Source organism: Egretta garzetta, unplaced genomic scaffold (assembly GCF_000687185.1).
Source record: "Egretta garzetta isolate BGI_Z169 unplaced genomic scaffold, ASM68718v1 scaffold38, whole genome shotgun sequence".
In the NCBI taxonomy this organism is placed as follows: domain Eukaryota; kingdom Metazoa; phylum Chordata; class Aves; order Pelecaniformes; family Ardeidae; genus Egretta; species Egretta garzetta.
In genome coordinates, this window is record NW_009260667.1 from 86,287 (window position 1) to 109,743 (window position 23,457).

General features: G+C 46.7%; 1 protein-coding gene across 1 annotated transcript in view; it reads right to left on the bottom strand.

Annotated features, from left to right (window-relative positions):
• Window positions 1–9,017: 9,017 nt before the first annotated feature.
• Window positions 9,018–23,457, bottom strand: part of ERP27 (endoplasmic reticulum protein 27) — a 17,786-nt gene continuing 3,346 nt past the window's right edge. The window contains exons 4-8 of the mRNA XM_035900989.1: window positions 21,779–21,794; window positions 20,100–20,213; window positions 17,035–17,160; window positions 9,752–9,949; window positions 9,018–9,062 (exon numbers count right to left, since the gene is read on the bottom strand). Coding sequence (XP_035756882.1) covers window positions 9,018–9,062; window positions 9,752–9,949; window positions 17,035–17,160; window positions 20,100–20,213; window positions 21,779–21,794 — 499 coding nt within the window. The remainder of the gene's footprint in view (window positions 9,063–9,751; window positions 9,950–17,034; window positions 17,161–20,099; window positions 20,214–21,778; window positions 21,795–23,457) is intronic.

Below are 23,457 nucleotides of genomic sequence, written 5' to 3' on the forward strand. Positions count from 1 at the left end.
CCCGGGGCGAGCACGAGAAGCGCAAAAAGTCCTTGAGTAGTCTGAGCACTACTTGGCAACAGCTGAAAACATCAGTGTGTTATCAACATTCTTGTGGTACTAAATCCAAAACACAGCACTATGCTAGCTACTATGAAGAAAATCAGCTCTATCCCAGCCAAAACCAGGACACCTTCTCTGCTCAACACCTAGTCTCACAAAACCAGTAGCACCATAATACCTTGGAGACCACTGCCCTGCTGCCAGGTGTGTCTGAGCATTTGGAAGGGCGAGGCAGGACAAGTAGACACACAAACCATGTCTTTTCCATAGGAACAGCCACAGAAATAGTCCTGCCCTATCATGTGAAATGCTGTTAAAGCAGTTTCTGAAGCTCTAAATGTCCTGGATACAGTTATCTTTATTATTAAAAGAAGGAGGGGTTTATTGTCCTAGATCACAGAGCCAGACCTGCCAAGAAGGACTCCGCTGAAATACCAGTTGCAGGACTCAAGAGACCAAACAGAAACCTTTGGGTGAACCCAGCCCCCGGGGCAAGGCAGCTAATCCATTCCCTGGTGCTGCTAAAGTCTTGCTTCATCACTACCCTCCCAGAGGGAGCCTGGTGGGTTCTCTTTGTTCTCCCCTTTCTGGGGGATATTTGTTCTTTTTAAAAGGGAGTGCCTGGGGCACGTGCAATGTGGCAGGCACCTTCTCATGGGAGCAGCAGGGTTATGCTTGGGACAGAGCTGCCTCCAGATCATGGAGTGGGCAAAAAGAGAAATAAAATCATAGCAAGGGTCAGAGAGCCTGTCACTCGCACAGAGGCAGGGAGCCAGCAGGGAGCAGGAGGGTGCAGTTAGAGCCAACCCTATCCTGGAGTCCGAGAGGGGCCCCGTGGAGCGTTTTGTACCCTTGAAAGTCTCCACGCTGCTGAACGGAGAGCAAGGCAGAAGAGACCCTGGTTTGGGGTAATGAGGACAACCCTAATGGGATGATTCTTAGGTCAACCTACTCCTGCCTGCTTCTCTGGAGGATTGCATCTTTCCAGAGTGCTTTGCATCTCTGTGCAATGGCGGTGAGTTATCAGGTCACAGGAGAGACACCAGAGAGGTGCTGTTTCCATGGTAGGAGCTGCAAGATGGAAGCAGTTGGAAGACCCATTAACTGCTTCAGCATCCAGACTCCTGGATGACAGAACAGATATGTGAAAAGAAGACTGACAACAATTTAAAGGTGGTTGATCCTTTGATACAAGCATCATTATCTCAGTTATAGCACCAGAAATAGCCATAACCTATTTACCTTTCACTTTAACAATCCCTTCCTTTCTGCAGTGCTACTGTCTTGCCAAAACTAAAATGTGCCAAACAGGGGCTCACTCCTGTTTTCCTCTAACCTGCCATAGATCTTTTTTAATATGCAAAGATATCTTCTTAATAAAATATTTTAAATAAAGTAAAATTTAAATAATTATTAGTTATTTAAAATAGTGTTAAAATATTTAGTATGCAAAAGTATCTTCTTAATAAAATATTTTCTTTACTGACAGAATCTCAACAGGGGAGAAAGTCTGAAAACACTGCTAAAAGATGGGGTCTGAAATCCAGGATTCCCAGGGATCCGAGAGAGCACTGCAACTGTATTGGAAAAGCCATATGGCAAGGGAGCACATTCCCCATTGGCCTCTACAAGGAGAAGGCAGTCACTCCAGGAGGAAAGCTCTCACTGGCAAGGAGGGAGAGAAGAAGGGAGAAAGCGGTGATCCAGAACTGTTCAGCTTCAGCTCTGCCAAACCAGAGCAACCAAACAAGGCAGTCTTTGATTCGGGGTGAAAAACTGCCATTTCATCTTAAAAAATAGCCACTGGGAGTCACAGGGAGATGGAGGATGAAAGGGAAGCGTGGCCATATGGCTAAGGCTCAAGAGACCTGGATGCAGGAGATCTGGGTTCTCTCTCCAGCTCTGCCCACGGGCTTCCTCAACAATCTGGGGTAAGTTACTGTCTGTCTCTTCTGTTTCTCAGCCAAAGAACAGAAATAATTGGCCAAGGAAAATAAAGTCCTGATTATGATTGGAAATTATAAAATAGCCTAGGGTCAACACCCACATTGAATTCCAAAATGTCAAAGAACACTGAGAGCACAACAGATTTATACTGCAAGTATCATGTCTTTATTTTAAAACACAATCTTTTGGGCGTACAGCCCTGTATTATTCAGTGGATAAGAAAACAGATGAAGAGTTTCTCTTGGGGTGATTATTCCATGGATTCCAGCAATTAATAGCAACAAAATAAAACCCAGGAAAACTGCAAGATCCTATCCTACTCCCCTGAGAGCTGATTAGCAGACCCAAGCACTTGGCATTTCTTTGTAGTTGCCCACAGGTCAATGAACCACAAGAGGACTGTGCCAATGCTATGTCTTTGGGTACCTATGGAAGCAATGACATGCTATGTCAGGCCTGTCTGGGAAAGTTATAGATAGAAATACCAGCAATGCCTCAGCTTCTAGATAAAAGGCAAGAAATAATGCTGGTGATGTAGGCACTATACAAACCACATGGCATGGGTGGCATAGAGCCACCTAACAAGATGATGAAGTGTGGACTCTGTCTTTGGAAGATAGGGAGGTGGGAGAGGTGAAGGGTATATAACACTTATGACATGGGGATAGGCACAACAGTCCATGAGTTGAGGCTGGCACGTGGATGGGTCTGGCTTTTCACCCTGTAGATGGGCAGGATGTGGAGGTCTCCAGGGGCTGCTGTGATGCACAGAGATTTCAAAGGCTTGAGCCCCGGCGAGCACATGGGGAGGAAGATGCAGTGCTGGCTGCAGCCGTGATGCAGAAGGCAACTCTGCACAGCTGCCATATGTGGAGGCCTGGTGCAGGTGGGGAGGCAGTTATCCATAGAGTTGTCCTCTAACTGGCAAAAATGTGCTGCTTTGCAGGTCATGGGACTACCCTGCCTGCCTGGATTTGTAGGTACATTAGCAGAGAAGGGAGAAATTCAAAAGGGAGAACAAGTACTTTCTTCTTCAATCTGTATCTTGTGGCTTTGCTGTTTTTTTCCACTGAGAGTATTCCTCTGAAGTTTCCTTATTGACTGAGCCAAAATGGGTCAAAGAGGTACTTGACTCACAGTCCCAGGAAAAACACTGCTATGTTCTCCTCTCCATCATTATCAGTTCCCTGTGGTACCCACCCAGCACCTTTCCTCACTGACCCTTCACTGTCCCTGGCCTCATCACCCCCTGGGCAAGTCCTTTCCTCCTCCCAGACCAGCCTCTGGCTCTTCCCTGCCCTCCTCTTTCACGCTTCTGCAAACCACTTCCCCGGTCACATCCTTCAGACAATATTTCCCCCTCCTGTGTCAACTGCCCCCACCTCTTTACCAGCCTGTGGGCTGCCCTTAGCGGTGCCGAGGGGAAGCCATCCTGTGTGGAGGAGCAGAGTGACTAAGCTCTGCGGTCTGTCCACCTGCAAGAGAAGGTTTGCTTCTACTATCACCACCCGGATTTATTGATTCTCTTTCCTTCTGGATGAACAGAGGTGTCAAACAGCCATGCCATTCCTCCTTTTATTATAAGGAGGACAATGGTTCCTACCATATCTTACGCTAAATGTTCACTATCTATCTCCTCCCCCTCCTGGGAACTCGGGCCCAGCTCAGTGCTGGACTTCAGCGTGTGAGATGGGATCTGACATGAGCACCATAAAGTCCATCCTGTGACAGCTATTCTGGTATATAACAGAGAGATCTTTAAATTTTTTAAAGTCAACAAGGCCTTGGTGCTTAGAAGAAAGGCAGGTGGTTCAGTCCTGCTCGGGGAGCAAGCCAGGCAGCCTCGCTGCACGGGTGGCTGCCCTGCTGCCTGCACGCATCGGGCACCAGGGCTGCAAGCCCTGGGGGGTGACGCTTCCCTTTGGTGGCCAGCGGCCTCTCAGCATCTCCCAGGCACTGCTGAGAGCAGGAGCAATCCTGACCAGACAGACTCGCACACAGAGGCCAGGGCCTGCTCATCTTCTTCAGGGTAGAAGCAAAGGTCGTTCTGCTCCTTCTCCTGCCAGCCAGACTCCCTGTGGCTTGGCCAGACCCAGCATGTGCAGGGGGACTGGAGTGACAAAGCTGAGGCACAGAGATGTTGGTATTGAAAGCCTTGGTTCAACCTGCAGCAGATAGGCACTGGTTCAGGGGTCTAATTCCCTTGCATCCATTCCATCCTTGCATTCTGACTTTGGTTTGAGCCCACACTACACAAAAAGGAGGGAACAAATTCTGTGCTCAAGGACAGAAGTGAGCAGAGATAGCAATCCCAACAGCTGATACACCACACGTATCATGTTGAATTCCCCCTTCCCCAAAAAGCCTTGCCCAAGTTGATATTCAGTATAATTTATATGAAGATGGTGCTGTATCAGCTGCTGGAAAAGAGGGGAATAAAAGCAACAGGAGCTGAGCCTTGCCCTGGGGACCTCAGGACAGAAGAGCAGCAGCTCTCAGCACCAACTCATGCCTCAGGTGTCTTGCTGCCCGGTGGCATCCCTAACCCAGAGTCAAACTCGAGAGCAATGTGCATAGCCAGGAGAGGTGCTGGTGAAAGCTGCACACTGCATGGGGAAAGTCCCCGCCAACCAGCGGGAAATGCTGAGGAAAGGGCTGTAACATAAACCTCTGCATCCCCAGGGCACTTGCAAGTCCCAAAAGGGAAGCGCCCAAGAGAGCCACTAGGCCCTGGAAGCTGCTTTCTGCCCTGGTAAGGTATGTGAGGAGCACTCCTGGGACCCAGGCCTCACCTCTAAGGAACATTTACTTATTTTATACCACACACAGCAGTTCAGGGCGCGTGGGAAACACAAAAATGTTAGTCCCCTTGCTGAGCCTCCAGGTCTTTGTAATATTTTGCCTCTGCAGGCGTTCAAATCCCTTCTCACCAAGGATGAATGCAAAGTTGCATCTTCCACAGTGCAACCCAATTCCCTGGGGTAGAGACGGCAGCTCTCGCACGCCTCCGCAGCCTCGCCTTGCTGTCAGGCAGGCTCAGCTGCTATCTTAGCTATTTTGAACGTCCCTTGAGTTCAGGCGCTGCTGCAGAGCAGGGGCTCTCACACCGCAGTATCTCCACAATACTGAGGGGAAAGGGAACCCCCTCACCCTGCCCTCTGTCTGTTTGCATCCAGCACTTCTGCCCCTTGAAAAGCTGTCTCCAAACATCTGTGCCAAGTATGTCACAACACAACGGGGGACAAAACCCAAAATAAAACAACAACTGAGAGATTGCCCCTCCACAAGATTCTGCCTCTGGTTTCTACCTTGGATGCCCCATTGCAGGGGCTAAGACCACCAAAACTGCATTGCAGAAGCCCTTGAGCACAGGGATTAAGGCAGAAGACCCCCTGGCTCCACCGCCACCACTGTCTGTGCCCAGGGTACCCTGCATGCAGCGCTCCGGGGCTGTCCGTGCTGCACAAGTCGCAGCGAGTACTGCAGAGCAGCTGGAGGAGGAGGAGGAGGAGGAGGAGGCTTTTCCTGTGGCTGCCTTGTGGCTCCCAAGGTTGTTGGTTAGGCGCAGAGCTCTGGAAGGTGCAGAGGGAATTAAACTCCCCAGTGTACACAATGAAGCTCCTGAAAAGCTGTCCCTATAATTAGCTGTGCACACAGCAAACACAGTCACCGGAGGCACTGCTTTTGCTCCCAGGCTTGTTTGCAGAACCAGAGCTTCATTCACGCCCTGTTTTGTTTCTCTCCAGCACTGAGGAAGAGAATCCCCAATCCTGGCGCCTGTTGTGCCCACACACGGCCAAGACACGAACCTCAGACACCCATGCAGCAGGCCAGCTCCCCTCACACTGTTTGGTCTGGACCACAGAAGTGCGTGACACTGGAAACATCTACAACACCAAGGCTCCTCACAGATGGCTCCACAGAAGACCTTCCCACTTTACCTTACAGCAGAGCAAGCAGTGCAATCCTTCCTAGGGAGGAATGAGCTGTAGCCATGAGAAGGAGCAATGTTCCCATTGAGGGAAAGCAAGCAGGGCTCTTGCTAGGAGATACAGCCACAGCCCTGCATGTTCTAGGACTGCTATAAAAACAGGAGCTCAAAACCATCACACACCGCTGATGTGGGGATGTCGGAAGGCAGGCGTGAGTTTGCTCTGCCTGGGCTCTGGGTCAGTGTGAGGTGAGCCATCTCTGATCCTCAAAGCTGTAGTGTGAGACAGAGCCTGGGACGAGACCCTGTGATTCCCCAGTGCTCCGGAGGGGCTGAGCCCTGTGCTCGCACCTTCACACAGCCCTAGGGTGACAGACAACTGATCCTCCCTCCACCAAGCCCCTTGCACAGGGCACACGCAAGCCTGGCGACCCCATGCATTGCACAGGGAACTCCAACACCAAAGTTGAGGATTCATTCACGCTCTCCTAGTCCAGCACTGCAACCTCTGCCCACACCAAGGCCTGAGCCACCAGCCAAAAGCAGCGAGACTTTCTGACACCTTAGACCCTTTCCCCCTCTGGGGCTCAGCCTCCTCTCTCAGCATCTTTCCTGGGCTTCTGTAGCCCTACTTCAAAGCGCAAAAGCCACAAAGAGCACCCAGCAGAATTCAGGTGTATATGTTGGCACTAGATACACACTCATTCAAGATGTCATCTGGTGCAGACAGTTCTCTTCCCTGGCCCTACTGATGGTGAGGGCAGGCTTTGCTCTGATTGCCAGCAGCATCAGTAAGCTCACTGAGCGGGAGAGAGGCTGCAGCACAGCCATGTGATGCTACCAGGCAAGGCCCCCATGCCAAGGAGTGCCGCCAAGAAGCAGTCTTCACTTGCAGTGCCAGGATTAGTGTGTAAATCCAGTGCACCAAACACTGTGGCAGGTATATGACCCACCCTGAACAGTCTCGTGCTTCGCAGAAAAAGACACTTAAGAGGTCTGCAGATATGGCTCACTCCAGCTGTTATACGAACACTACACCCATGGGCCAAACCTTATGGTCCTGTAGGCTCCAGCTGATGATGGTGACATCTCCATTTCTGGGACCACATGCTAGTGGCAGAAGATCACTGTGAAATGGCTGCTTAGAAGAGAGCACACCCAAGTAAAACAGTTTTTTGGACTGAGGGCAGGTAGCTCCACTTTTACCAGGTTAAAGAATGAAATACACAGCACGTAATGCCCCAAACTCACCTCTCCCTTGACATCTTCAGTGTTATTATCTATCTGTGTCCAGAAGCAATCCCACAGATTCTCATAGGCCAAATGCAAACCAGAGGTTAGGGAGCACTCAGCTGTGGCAAGGGAAGAACTGAACAGACAGAGGCGGGTTTTGCCTCTCTCTTTCATCCTCCTTCTTTTCCTGCTCTTTTCTGAACTGCCTCAGTTATGAAACAATTCTTGGCTATTGCATTGACCATGGAGCTTCTGAGACCCCATATTGCCCACCGCCCTGCCTCTTAGGGGATTGGTCCCTGCGCAAGGAGACAGTTTCCCAGCCTTGCCAACACAAGGCACAATCCTGAATACTATTTGGGTCATATCACTCTTCCTTGGAAATGTGAAGCAGTTTTGATTCCCCATACCAACTGTTACAGCACTGGGCTTGCTTTAGGTAAGCAGGGGAGAAGGGAGGGTAGAGCACTAAGGGAGGCAAGTCCAGCTGCATGGGAGACAGAGCCTTAGGGAGATGAAAGATATCAGCTTGATCCACATGGAAGAGGCAAGAGCTAACACAGGGCTGTCACCTGCCTCTCTGTTGTACTGAGAGCCTCCCTGCTGTGGCCCTCATCACGGTGGCCCGCAGTTACTTTGCATCCCTCCCAGGTCCTGACTTCTCCCTCTGCGGTGGGGAGCTGTATTTGCCTCATCCATAAGAACAACTTCTTTCTATTCCCAGTTCTTCGCCTTGGGCTAATCTCTGAGAAAGGGCTGAGGTTTCTCAGCTCTATGCCTCTTAGGCTCCCTGTCCCAAGCCAAGTCTCTCAAGCCCTGAGAGACAATTCAGTCACTGTTTGACAGGAGCATCAATACTCCATGCCAAAGGATGCTGAGCCAAGTATGAGGCAAGCCTACGGCATGCATCTAGTACAGCAGAACAGGGATGGCTCATATGCCTCGCCTGCAAAGGCCCCATCCCCTGCACACCAGCACTGGGACCTCTGAGGGATGTCTGAGGTCAATACACAGACATCAGCCTTTCCCTCTAATGCAGTGTGGAGATATCACCTATCTTGCCATGCAACTTCCTACTGCCCTTCTGCCACAGCTCCCGTTCCTCTTAGCCTCAATCCACATCTTAGGCTCAGACCTGCTGCACCCAGTGCTGTTCTGATCCCAAACCTTCACAGAAATCTCTCATCCTGATGGAAATATCTGTCGATGATGTGTCCAGTTCCAAAGGCAATGATTCTTAGCAACCAGTCTGACTGGTTAGGCATTGTAAGCCTGGTTAAATTCAGAGAAAGGAGATTTTTGAGCTTACTCATTCAGAAATACACAGGCTTTGTCCTTTAATGAAAGACATGGGGAGCAGGAAATCACATATTAGCATAAAAATTCAGGCTATTCACTTTCTGCTTTATTTAGTAAAATAAATGGAAAATTCATGTGACACCAAGCAACCAATCTGTTCCTAGTGTCAGGAGAGGCTCACAATGGATACCAGCACGGCACCCAAAGCAAAGGGAATGAGAGAAACAGATCTCTGGGAACTACGGGCATTATCGCCGATATCACCATTTTGCTGTATCACCCTTTGCTCCAACAGAGGTGACATGGAAGGACACAGTGTGGGGCAATACCAGAGTTCCTGGAGTACTCAGAAAACAGCACTGGAGCCAATAAATGAGAAGGAAGAAGAGATTCCTAGAGAGGACAGACAGCATACATGTACATAGCGTAGAGATGGGAATCCATGACTGACTTCGCCCTATAATCCTACTATCCTAGGAATTCCTGAGCTGCGGGGCTCAGTGAACTCTTCATACACCAGAAACAGATGACTTTGGGCACAGCCATCCTGTCGGCTGAGAAAGCATCAAAGTTCCTCATTGAGGGCCTTCTCCTCAGGTTCGTCTTCTTTCTAAAACACATTAGAGGCATGAAATCAGTTTTGACGTTGCTCAGCATAGTGATAAAAGGAAACAAACCAACTTAAATGCCTCCCTCTGCTGTCTGTGCCACTGCCCTGCCTATTTCTTTTCAATTGCACAACCAGGGTCCTGACACAAAAGCCTCTGTGCTATCAGAAGATGAGTTTTGACAGAAAGAGAACTCTTAACACTGAATAAACATGGAGATTAACTTGTCCCTCTCCCAGCAGAGACATCTGGTAGACTCCTGAGCCCTTGTCTGTATATTCTGTTCTGCAGCCTTCTTGATAGATTTCCTTCCTATCCATGCCACTGTCTCTCTGATGCTCATGTGCTGCCATCCACCACTCCCATTCTCAGTGTCCAAAAGCACCCTTCGCTCTGTCTCCCCAGCTGCTGTTCCCAGAAAACAGATGCTTCACTGAGACCTTCATACGGTTGCAGAGGTCAGTGAAGTCTTCTTGCTGTAGACTAGAAGGCCCAGGTCAATGAAGAAAGAGACTCAATCTCTGCTCTGCTCTAGATCTAATGCTTTTCTGATATTCAGGAATGAAAAAGAAAGAGGAGGTGTCAGGGGTGGGGAGGGGTTCAAGGAACTGAAGTCATCTTCTTCAAGACCATTGTGAGAAACAGCATCATCCTACAAGATCCCAGCTTCCCTACAGTGATCCCCCTTTACCTTCTGCATTCTTTGTAAGAAACGATTACAGAAGTCCTGTACACGCTCAACAGAGACTTCATCCAGAGTCAACACATCCTGCTCCTCATCTGGTGCATGGAATATAGCCAGAGCTGGCAGCTGGGACTTCTTCAGTTTGAAGAATGACACTATTCTTTCATTGCTGTTCAAATTGCTGTCTACCAGGATAAAAAGAATCTGTGATGAAAATAGGAGAGGAAACATGAGTAAAACAGAAACCAGAAGAGAGAACAGATCCCCAAACAGTGATCATATGAAGATTAACAGTGATATTTTTATAAAGAGTTAAGAAAACCTACCATATTCTGTTAGGACAACACTTTCCTCTGCCACTATCTAACTGCTCCATGCAGTGCATTTTTCTGTATTTTACCAAGTCCAGACTTAGACTACTACTACTATTTTCTTCCACCTTCTTCAAAAATATATCTACAGTATTGCAGGAAGGCAGCCTCCACTTCTATTCTCTTAATAGATGAGGAAACAAGATGTCTTTTATCTTAGTGGCACATGTAAAAGCAGCTGACTCCTCTACTTGCATGTTATTTGGATAAGATGCTCACATCCATGCAAGACCCAGAGTGGCAGAGTAAAAAGGTGTTTCGGTGTGTGGAGAATCAAACTCAATTGCAAGAATGTGGGAGTGAAGTATAGGGCAGCAGGAGCCTGCAAGGATAACAACATGAGAGTACGAAATGCAAAGGACATATTAAAGTGAGCTGCAGGGAGTAGAAATGAAGATGCAATCATTTAGGAAACAGGAGTTGTTGGCAAGACACCAATGTCTGTACGGCCCAGCTCAGCAGAGGGTTATTCAGACCTGGGGACAGAAGTTCACCAATGAATAAGCCACGATAAGAATGACCTACAGTTTTCCGGGCTCCTGAATAGCATTGGAGCACAACATCAAGCCAAGGATTAGGATTCTGCCGGGATGATTCAATAGTATGGATTTATTAGAAGTGGTGACCAACTCCATGATTTTATTTTAAGAGTAAGTTTCAACTGAGATCTTACAGATGCCGTATGAATTGGTACAAATTTAAAATTTTAGAATCTGAAAGATTATCAGTAAAATACATAGCTATCTCACAAATCTTTGTTAAACTATCTGTTAATATGAAATACAAACATTATGTATAAATTTTATAATAGAAAATAAATACATTAATTGAACAATTTAATCAGTGACCAGATAAAATAGAATCCCTTGGCAGGTGGCATCCAAATCAATGAAACAAACATCCAGCTAACACGCGTCATTTTATCTTCTCTTTATCCTGTGCAGACTACTGGGCCTAGCATATTTGATGTACCTATGGACATGGGTATGACTCAACTTACAGAAGAAAAAAGAAGAATTTTAAAACCAGAAAAGTAATGCAATGTGAAGATGATGTGCCCAGTTCCTAGGCTGTGACTCATGTTTTTCTTTTCGATCAAGAACACTCAAGTTAGTTCAAAACTTTTTTCTTCTCTAAAAATAAACTTGGTAAATCTCAAAGTCTTTACTTTATTAAATTTATGTTCTATAAAAAAACAAATACATCTGGAAACTTTTGTAAGCAACAGCCTATGAGAAGGAGGGATAGTCAGGCTACTGTAAAGTTTAACTGCAGTTAATCACTGCGATACAGAAGCAGGAGCAACACTTTTACTGGATATCTGATATTTACCACTAGCAATTTCTCTTCCGAAAGTCAATTGTGCTCCAAAGGCAACAAGCTGGTGAGCAGACAGGCTGTGGGGAACTTCTCCCAGAGTGCTGAATTCATCCTTTTGTGGGATAAACCACCAAGCTAGAGAAGGGTCACAAATCTAAGGGTCAGTGGTCTAAGGACCTGATCTAAGAGGCTTTCAGCTGGAGCAGCAATACTTATGGTTTAGGGCTCTCCTTCCAACTAGCAAGCTGGGATGGTGTTGGAGGGAAGCACTTTCAGAGTGTTGGTACAGGAAATGCTATCACATTTTCACCCGTTCATTCACCAGTTTTTGGGTTTCTCTATGAAAGATTCACTAGACAACATTTAACCAAATGTTAAACAAGAAGTTAAGAAAAAAAAGCATTTAGAATACCTAGGTTGTTAAATGTTGTCACTTTCTATACAAAATCTCCTCTACCTTTAAAACAGATGAACAGCTTTCTAAAATGATAATATAAATAAATGTTAGTCAATGTTCTTCACCTTATCAAGCTTCCAGCCCTTGTTAAAAATCCCCAAACTAAAAAGCTGTACTTATTTTATCCATGAATACAAAGAACAGAGTAAGAATGAAAGAATAAAAAGGTTGGGGTTTAGAACTCCAAACACTTTCTTCCTTACAGAAGAAAATGAAATGCACAAACAACTGGCCCCTCAGCTAGAAATGCTGAGATATCATCTTTCACAGTTCCTGACCTGGATCTCTCTAATGACTCACATTTGGCTCTCAGAGTTACAGGGTGCCAAAGCACAGCAAAAGCTCCCTTCCCCTCTCATATTCCAAAAATACAGGAGAGACAGCAATTGCATTTGTCCACTGTCGTTGGAAAGAAGACACCTTAATGCCTGTCATGTGCATTTTAGAATGACACAACCAGTAGGTGCTGTGATGTGGGATGAATCCTCCTTCAGCAAAAGGACAGGCCATGCATCCTATGCTGGATGTGCCCCAGGGGTCTTGCCAAGGCCTGTGTGGCCTCAGAGTCACACCTGTGAGCCTCTCTGTAAGGTGCATTGGTACTGAGGCCACAAGCACTAGAAACGCGGTCTCCTCAGCAGCTGGAAACCAAGCTGGTTTCTGGATGGGGGCATTTCCACAATAGATGCCACCTGGTGGAACTGGCACTTACTCATGAGGAATTTATATTGTTCAGAGATTCCCAGCCAGCTCTAATCATAAAGAAGGAATGCAGTGACCACGGAAACTTATGCTGACCATGAGACAAGATTCACCTTGCCTAACTTCTGCCATCTAGATCTCAGTCTTGTCTCGGCCAGTCATCTAGGTAACCTCTACAATAAAAGGTGACAGTCACTTTATTCCACCTATTTTAGAAGGGAAGGAAGGACATGCCTGTCATTCTCTACCAGTGCAGAAAAGAGCCTAAAGCCTTTGCTCAGACAATTCATCAAAGCTATAATTCACCAAAACAAATCCCACTCATGATGCCAACTCTCACGCCACTGCTAGAAACCAGGTAGTTCCATCCCAAACAGAGAGTTCCTTTTTTATTTTATACTATCCTGTACAATAGCTGGGTTTTTTTCATTCTGAAATTATTTCTGTGAAATTGTTGCATTTTGTAGCAATCTTCTTGCCTGTCTTCAGAGGTCTGCTGCTACAGGCAGTGAAGGATCTCCTGCATGGATGAGGAAGTCCTGACACAAATTCTCCCCTTCGCATATATTATCTGTGCACTGCCACCTGCAATAAGCTCTTTCAGAAAATTTTGTACACTGGTGCTGTCTTGGTGTCTCAACAACTTGATTCCTAGCCCAGTGCTTTTAGAACATTGAGTTCTTGGTAAATACTAAGATATGGAATGATGTTATTGCCTAAGGAATTAAAGTTAGTTGAAAATAGTACTGCAACTGTAAAAACCAATGTGATGTTGCCTAGTTTTTCCTCTAACGAAGACAAACAGGAAGGATGAGCTAGCCTCAGATCGAGTGCTTGACTTTGAACTTCATGGAGCTGCAACCTTCATTCTTTAAGGAGACTATAAGCAAAAAGATCAAATTCTGAAGTTTGAGTAATTTCTTACATAGCTTACATAGTACATCAAAGCAAAATGAAAACATCAGTCATGAATTTTTAAAAAAAGCAAGCTATAAAAACAACTTTACTGCAGATGTCTATTGAGTGACATAGACAATCCATATTTAAAGGTTCCCCTGTTTATGGCTAAAAGAGGCATCTTGAAATATACTCTCTCTCAGTTCTGGAGCCATCAATGTCTGGCAAGAAAAATAAAAAGTGTATGAATGACTGTCTGCAATAGAAAAGGCACTGTCCTTTCATTTCCATTGAAGAACACCTGAAGGTCTCTCAGGAGTTTCTCAGAACCCATTTGTAAATGGGCCCACATATAAATTAAAAGGGACTTTGCAAACATCTCTACCCGAAGCATTTTGACATTGTAAACCAGTTATAACAGTTGCGGCAAAAGCTGCTTTTGTTGTTCCCAACATCACCTTATGGAAACTTCTGCAAACACCCATGAGGTACACCAGCTGTAATTGTCATGTTATACTCTGATACTGTGGAAAGAAAACTGAAGATGCATATGCTGGTTTGGCTCAGGAACACAAACCCTGACATTTCCTTTCCAGTAGAAAGCCTGGACTCTTGGAAGAACTTTCTCAAATAAGCACATATTTGATCACAGTGAGATCCTTCCAAGAAGGCTGGTGGATTCACTCCTGCAGCTGCAGCGTTCTGAGCTCTGTCTGTTCACTGTCACCCACCCACAACTGTTTCTCAAGTCTGCTAGAGAAGTACCATATTTCTTCTTATTCTTGTCAGCTCTTGCTGGCTCAGCATCATCTAACATTTGCACTTTCCTCTCCAGCATTTTATGGCCCCCAGGTTCCATGATAAAATCTAGAAGAATCTAGACAGCCTTCAGACACTCACTGCTGCTGAGGGTGCAGTTCAGGCTGTTTTCAAATAGCAGTCCTCACCATACAGCCTCATGGATCCTCCAGCTGAAAACCCCAGCTTCCTCTCAGGCAAAAATCAAAAGATCACAAACCAGAGAGGAAGGGACCATAATCCAGGAACTGGCAGGTAAATAACTTCCTCATGATCCATTAATGGTTGGACTTGATGATGTTAAGGGTCTTTTCCAAACAGATATTCTATGATTCTGTGATTTTCTTCACTCTTTGGGGTCAGCATCTCAGCAGCAGCAGTTCCTCTTCAATCTCTCTATCAATCCAAGCAACAAGTTTCTCTTCTCCCTCCAGCTGGTGATGACAATGACGAGGACTCCTTTTCCCTCAGAGTGCAGCAGAGATGTTTGAAATGACCAGTACCCCTTCTCCTGCTTGGGAACTCCCTCGAGGCTCTGTTTGTCTTCTCCATTGGTTTGTAGAGAGGTTGCCACACACACCAAGTCTCCCCACTCTGTTCTGCTGCTCTGCAATCACTGTAAAGCACTGCTAGATGCAGTGGTGCACGCTCACAGGGAGCTGGAACATCTCTCTACTGCACAGCAATGATTCCTTGCTCAAAGCCCTGACAGCCCTATCCCCGCAGCACAAACAAGCCTTTCACCACCAGCCCACAGGCTATGAGTTATTCACTGGTAATCCTGAACAAAATTCAAATCAAGAATCCTGCACTTACTCACAGACAATTTGCAAGCCACAAAAAGGCAAAATCTACTCAATACTTTACTTGTTTTGGAGCAAATCTGAATTAACTTGGTAGTCCTGACAACAGATAATTCCACTTAGGAAAATTAGCCAGCAGAGATTTCCATGGTATTGTGCAGTGGCTGCTTCTGATATTCAAACTAATTCATGCCTTTCTACATGAAAGATCAATGGAGACAAACCTAAGTGGGCATATCGCTCTGCTTAAGCCTTAGTATCTAGGTCTAAGACCCAAACAGCAGGATTCTACCTCTCTCTTACTGCTTTGTAAGAGGGCAGTCCAAATCACAATTTACTTCTCAGGGTGGCACTCCTTTGGGAAAAACAACTTATTAGACTCTAAGTCTCTTCATCTACATGTCCTGCAGTACCACTCCATTAAAGTGGAAATAATTAGTCAAACCCCCACATCTTTAATCTCTATATTTTACTCTGGCAAAATTCTTCTAGACTGATTCAGTGGGAAACTTGCCTGTATGAATTAAAAAAAGTTAGATTTGGCTTGCTGGCAATTCATAAATTACATGGACATCAGTACCACAGTTTATCCAATGTTTTGTGAAGTATTTCTAGGAAAATTATTCACATTTGCTCAGATCTGGACATGTCACAGGAAGAGAAGACTGGCTGCAGCCATATCAGCAAAGGATATTGATGCTAAATAGCAATGCACTGTGTTAGAAGTCCCCCTCTGCCTGGGGGGAGACCTGTATCAGTCTCTGCTGCTTATGGAGGATGGGGATAAAGGTATCACTATAACACACATCTCACATGAGATGGTGGAGTTTTTCAGATAAATGAGTTTTCTTTTAGCACTATGTGTTCATCAAAGGAAAATACTTTTGAAGAAACCTTTTGACTTTGATGCCTGGTTTCTGCCTGGTCTCTTGCCAATGGGTAGGACAGATGGCAAGGTCTAAAGTAGTCCTGCCATAAACAAGTCTCAAGTCTTTTGAGGGTGAACAGTTCTGGAGGTGGCCCCTCCATCTGAAGATGAGAATATACCTGATTATTTTAATCTGACTGCCCAGTACCACAAACAGATGCATGCAGATGTCCTTGTTCTTAAACCCCAACTCTTTCCAGCTCCACTGTTCTCCCAGGACCTCTTCCACTGGCTCTCAAATTAGCCTTCTCTGCTGCTGTGATCCTCTGCCTCCTCCCATCTGCTGTTCTCCCTTGCCCCAAATGTCTTCCTGTTGCTCCCAATCCTCCTTTGCTTGCCAGTTCCTTCCTCTGTTCCCTGGACACAAATTCCCCTGTAATCCAGCTTCTGGCAGAGAATCAGCCATGGGAAGACTTACAGTCTGGGGAGCTCTGCCCACAGAGGGACGGGAACCAGGCAAAATTTCTCTGAAGGACCCCATCTATCCCATCACCTTAGTATGGGAAATCTGACAAACCCATTTGCAACTCCTTTAAAACAGCTATTTCCCCAGGATCCAACCAGGAGGCTAAGGGTTAAGAACCACCGCGACATTAATTGCTGTCTGGTCACTTATATAATGCTCCTTGGCATCTTGCAGGCTGTATATACAAAATCACCTCTCACACCAGTGGAATGCAACCATTGCCAGCTGTTTGTGCAGCAGCTGTTTGTCATCTCCCAGTGCAAGGAAACAACACTGGACCAGAAGCAAGGAAGTACATAATGTCCCACTGAGGGAGCAGAGGAGCAGGATACAGAGGATATTTTCCCCACAAGGAGGCAAACTGGCAAAAGGTGAACAGATCCAACACCTCCACTTAATTATCCAACTAATCCTCTTTTCCTGCCACTTGGCCTTTGCTCCCTTAATGCACAGAGAAGGAGATTATTCCCTCCCCATCCACGGAAGAAATTACTGTTCCCCATTAATTTTTCCCTAATGGCTCCCCTTCCTCTCTGTTTGGACTTACCTTCCCCTTGAAGAGCTCCGCTGCCGCCCGATATCTGCGCATTCGCTCGGGGTGCTTTGGGGACATCTTGTCTGTGATCAGGAGGAGGTGAAGCTGGAGTGAACTCTGCATCACACCTATTGCTGTCTGCCGAAAACACGGCCACCACAGACAGAGAAACACACACAGACAAGGAGATTGAGGACAATCAATCCACATTGGATGCACTGCCAGAGGGACATCAATCCTCATGTCTCAGCTGAGATTTCTTTGCAGATCAGCCTCACAAGCAGGACAGCTTTCTTTAAAGCAGGAGGGATCCAAATCTGGGTTCTTTGTGGAAGTGCTTAACCTACTGGAGTGGCTTATTCCCAAGACAAGAGTCTGAAGACCACAAGGGTTCATCACTGGCCTCAGGATAGTCAGTAACTAGGCAGAACGACTGCCAGGATACAGGAAGCTGAAGTCTAGAGGGGCAAGGAAGTGGAGATGGAAGGCCAACAAACACTGAACATAAGGGTGCCCTGAATCTCTGAGGTCCAGCACCCAGCCAACATGGGAGCAAGAAAGTGGGAAGGATTTGTGGTGTCAGGGTTGGTGTCTCCCCTTATTTCCTTTCTTTAGCATTAAGCTGTATGTAGGATGGGGATGAGCCCAGAGTTTCGGCAAACCCAGGGCCTGGGCATTCCAGAGCGCTGAGGGTTAAAATTGCCTCTGCAGTACCACGGTGGGAGAAGACCTGGAGCCAGCTGTCCCTCCTCGCCTGGGCAAGGGCCAAGCGGGCAGCACACACTGGCCCTCTGTGAGGACAGGGGGCTGGCACTGCCCAAGAAGCCTCCGCACCATCTCCAGGCACTCAGTCACTTGTCATCTTGCTTCTCCTTCTGCCCGCTTCCCGCAGCCCTGCAGCCTCTCCCTCAAACTAAACAGCAGCCAGGCCAGACCTGCTGCTTCCCCCATTCCACCAAAACCACAGAAGCGCAGACTGGGCAGCTCCCTGCCAGAGGGAGCAGAAAGTTTCCACATGCTCCAGGAGTAATAAGGAAGGGGTCAGGGAGTGCATGCTGGCAAGGGCTGTGCACTGTGAAGCATCTAGTTTTTGATAGCCAGGGCTCTGCCATTAGCCTAATATTTATCAGGCATTTTGTCCTTTCATTTCTTAGGTGGGGCGCAGATGGGGCAGGGGACAGTAGGCGGGGTGCAGACCAAAGCTGGAGAGCATTAGAGGACCTTATGGGAGAAGACAGGGCTGAAGGTAAGGATGAAGCCCACCAGCACCAAAGGGTAGGGCTAGAGCCACAGTTCCTCTGGCAGCTCCACATCAAGGTGTGCCTGTCCATGCAACCATGTGGAGAGCTCATCAACACACAACCTTGCAGAGCTCATCAACATGGCCAGGTCACATCTGACCCTCCTGGAAAGCACACAGGGTAAGCATTGCCTAAAAATGCCTAAAGTATGTGATAGAAACAGTAAGGGCCCCAAGATGAGGAGAGAAACTCTTGGCAGCACTCAGTCTGATCCGCGTGACCCCAGCCTCTGCTGACCAGCAGCATTCTTAGATGTAAACAGCATATGCACTGGGAATAAATATTTACGAAAAACCAAGCTGCATGAGTGGAGCTGGGAGGGCTTTGGGCTGGAGACTGCAGGAGGCACTGTTAATGGCAGCACCTTGAGAGGACTCCAGAGCATCTGGGGGAAAAAAAAAGGAACAACACGTGTACTGCCAGTCAGGGTGGAGGGGACCAGCTGAACAGCTCAGGACTTCTTGGTCAGGGAGACAGACCGGGTGCCAAACAGGACGCCATGGAGTGAGAGCCCAAAGCCTCAGCAGAAACACATGAAGAAAGAACCATGACCTAATGAATTGCCAAAAGATGCAGTGGAGTCTCCAAGGGTTCAGAAGGCCTGGGCAATTATAAAGGTGTTCTCAAAGGGCTGTGAGGACAGCGGGGCAGGATATAGCTTTTCTGTCCCCAGAAGTATCCTGTGATTTTGAAATGCATTTTTCACATCCCTTATCAAGATGAAAAAACAAATCCACTTCTTTTTTTTTTTTTTTTTTAAAAAAAAACCAAAACTTCTACAGTATTTCATTCTGGAAACAAAATGTCACATCTCCAAAAAAAATGCTCTTTCTACTGTTGGGCAGCACCTGGGAATGTGTCAGCCCTCTTAGCTCATCCCTGGCATCATCTTGAAAAGGTGTAACTTTGAAACAGGTTGGGCTATTCTCCTTTGATTAAATTGAGCCTGGTCAGCACTGTTGTAGCTATCCAGAAGTCTGCAAAAGACCCCACCAGCAATGATAAAGTCTCAGCCTTGCGGCCATCAGGGCTTCTAAGACCTATTGGCTCCACAGCAATGAGCCCAGTGAACTGCTGAGATTTCAGAGGAGCCTGAACTTTTGGTCACCCTCTATAGCGGGGAGGAGCACTGGGATGCTGCCACTGCCAGTCAGATGGGTGATCTAATGGAGATGGCTAACTTAGAAACATACTATGACTCATTTTTTTGTTGTTGAACTGATGAATTCTGAAGTAAGGGATGGAGGGGACAGGAAAAATTTTGCTTGGGAAATTCCAACCAGCTCTTGAATATGCCTTCAAATAGGCGGGCTTGTGTCAAGCCCTGTGTGCTGGCTGATGAAGAAATGCCTGCCTTCTGGGAGTAGGTCACTCAATTTTCCATGTTTCTCAAGGCTTCTCAGCTGAAGAGAGTGGATCCTGGCTGAGCCGGGCCTGCAGGCATGGCACAACATGGCAAATGCCCATGGGAGGATGCAGCACTGCCAGCAGGAGCTGTAAAAAAGAAGCTCTCTGCCCAGCAACACCCCAACTTTACTGGAAAGCTAAAGGAACCGCCATGCCTCCCTTCCTCTCCCCACCCCACCCACATGCCCCAGCACAGCGTCTGCTTCCAGTCCCTGTATGGAGTAGCAGCAAAGAGCTGAGTGAGTTTCCCAACCCCATCCACAACATTGCTGCAACCCTCGCACACATCTGAGTGTGCAAATTCTTGGGTTAGAGGACACCCATGAGGGTCAAGTGCTAGGGTGAGGGCTGCAGGGAGCTGGTAATTACCACAGGGTTGTACTCCGTCACCAGGCGGAGCTCGTTCATCCGAATGAAGCGAGTTATCTTCTCAGCATCAACATCTTTGTTGTTCATATCCAGATCCCTCCGGTCATTGTCTACCTGAAGACACATAAAGACACCTACAGTCACAGCTGTCCTCTCCTCTCAGCAACCCCTCCAGAGGCACAGATGGCACTCACCCACGGAAACACCCACCCCCTGGGACACCGCCATCCTCTCCCCCCTCACCATGTAATCCCCACGTCTGGAGGTCCAGAATCTACAGAGAGCAGCCTGCACTTTGAGATAAGGATCTTTCACCCTCCTTCAGTCTCCCAAGGACAAGGCAAACTCACAGAGAACCCCACACATCTCTACAGCATCAGCTCCTGATGCACTGGAAACAGGGAGGATTAGCTGATAAACTATTCTAGGCATTGTGGGGAGAGATCATTAAATAGCCTAACTCCTCGCATCGATTTTGGCTTTACATCCCTTTTTAAAATCTTCATCTGCTTATGCTTTTTCTTCTACAAATAATAAACATTGGCATGGGCCTGTATGGATTTCCTGGAAACGTTGTGCAAGCAGGAAATGTCTCCAATAAAAAGAGGATTTTTTTTTCCAATACAGCAGAAAAAAAAAAAAAATCAAGCCCAGCACTTCTTAGCTTTAGAGGACAATCCATTCTGCCACAAATCTCCCCACATTCCACCCCCCCACCCAAACAATGTGATTTTATCGAGTTTTTCGTGACCTGGTAAACAGAAAAAAAGCAGGCAACCACTGAATGATAGCTAAACCTCCCAAAGGGGCAGAGCTGCTGTGCAGTACCACTGCAGGATGTGACTGAGTTGAGCCAGGGGGATGCTGGGCTGTAACACGCAATAGGATCAAAGTTTGGAATTTGAAGGCCTTTGATACACATGTTGAATGAGGTTCTTGGGGCTGAGGAAAGCTCCAGATGCACACCCCAGATTTTATTTGCTGCATCTGTACAACCTCTGAAAGTGCTTGTGTTAGTTTTTCCAGAGGTGTGCAGACATCGAAAGCCCTTTTTGCTGTTCTGTGGTCATTGGCAAGATCTTCGATCTGGCAGGGGACCACAGCGCCCTGTCTGGCAACCCTAACTGGTGCTTTTCAGACTGTGCAGCCTGACTTCTCTCACGTGTTTTCTTCCTGCATAAAATGAAAGGGCAGCTCTACTCAAGTAAAGGAGATCAGGCTACCGCAACACCTGGGCAGGTGAGATCAGAGAGGCCTTGGGAACCAATCTAAAGCACCCCAGGCTCCACGGAAAGTCTTCTCTTGACTTTGATGGTTTTCTCGAAAGACCTGATTTTCATTTTGGGATAATAACATCTTAAATCTGCGCTCAACATTTATGGTTTTAAGAAAATAAGGCTGGAAAATAGCCTGCATCGAATAGTTGAAGCTCTAGTCAAAATGTCCTTGTCACGCCATATAATTAGCTTGTTAGCATCTGTTAATTATGTTCTTTTTAGGTCCATCAGGCCAAATTCCTCACTAGAATAAATCAGTTTCCCTCCACTGTATGCAAAGAAGTCCCAGAAGTTCACAGCAGCCCCCCCCTATTACCATAATTATGGTTTAAACTTCTAAGCATTGTGTTTCATCCTCTGCAAAAGCAAAGAAAAAATGAGTTTATGCCTCTGATTCACTGCTATCCTGGTCACACATCTTTGTATTCTTCAAACGAGTATGTGATTCCAAGTCTCTGTCTCAGTTCTTTTGTCTTTTCCTTTTTATCTCTGACCCCTCACTCCCACACAGTATTCAGCACAGAACAAAAGGAAATATAATGTGTCTGAATAACTTAATTTAAGAAAAAGTGACAATTAGACAAGTGCATTGTCAACCACATTTGAACCTGACCAGTGTATTTGTTTCTTGGTTGTTTTTTTTTTCCTGTTAAACAAAAGTGAAGCTGCAAAAACTGGACTGTGAACAAAGAACATTCAATATAATCCAAATTCCAACAATCCAGACACTTTCTTTTATCAAACAGCCTCCCAATGCAATCACCCTCACTATCTGCCACAGCACAAAAACAAAGGATCTTTTCAAGATTTTTGGAAGAAAACCACCATGACTAAGAACCAAAACTGAGATGGGTGTCGCTTCAAATTGCAACATCCGCGCATAGCAAATAAAAAGTTAAATAAAAGGACCTGCCTACTTATTGCTCACTCTTAAATCATTCTCTTTGGATTATTTGGGTAATGCCAGTGGTAAACACAGTGCAGGAAATGATGAGAAAGAAAGGGGAACAAACTGGCTTTGTCCAATCTTTGCACAACCTGGACCTAGAACTTGGCCAAGCTGGCACATTTAGTTTCCCTAGAACACATAGTATGTGTCCCTGTTCCCCCCACCCCACCCCATGTGCTTAGAGCTCTGGTGACACACCACTTCATGGGCTTTTAGGACACCTTGTTCTACCTAGGGCCCCTCTCCTCCTCCAGTACACCTATCTCTCCAGTTTTCAAGTGCCACACTTGTGTGAGAAGGGGCAACACGAAACTGCAAAGTAACCTTTTTAATGGGCCCATGCCCAAAACGTATTTAGCGAATAATTCTGCAAAGCATGGCCCTAGGAGACAGATGAGAGCATTTGGGATTTTTGTTTGGTGGCAGAACATCTGTAACTGCAGAGACCCAGTCTGAATCTGGTTTCAGGCACAAGGGAAAAGCTGTGCACCCAGGGAGACAGCTTTGCCTGCCGCAAGTGACACTTGGCAAGATTTGGTATCAAGCCTGCTGTGTTGATCCATTTTAAAATGGCCTCTGGATGCTTCTCATGTGTCTCAGAAGTTTTTCCAGAGCCACGGAAACACCATCCTAAGTAACCCTGAACTCCAGGCGGGTCACTTAGAAACACAGACACCGTTCTTTGCAAAGCACTGGGTGCTGGACCAGATCCGCAGATCTTAAAACGGAGAAGCTCATCAGGTGTAACGTGTAGCACGTCTTAGCTATGGGCACTTTGCAAGTGAAAACCAAAAGACCTCTTAGGGGCAGGAAGCCCTACAGATGTGCTTTTAGGTGGGCAGGCAGGGTGACAAGCCTGGGTTTGGCTCGCTCTAAGGCGAGATGAGCAGCTTTAATCTTTTTCCTTTAACACTGCTACCCGGAGATTTTTATTTCTTCTGCAACGTGACTGCGGGCAGTTTTTAAGCACTTGCCGTAGAGCCTCTCTCGCCCAAAACCGGCGGGCGGGGGAACTCCTAAACCAGAACGGTTTTAATTTTAACTCCTAAACCAGAACGGTCTTAATTTTGCAGACACAGCTTTTTTGCACGGCATCGTGTTTCCCCGGCAGGGGAAGCTGCCCGTGTCCTCC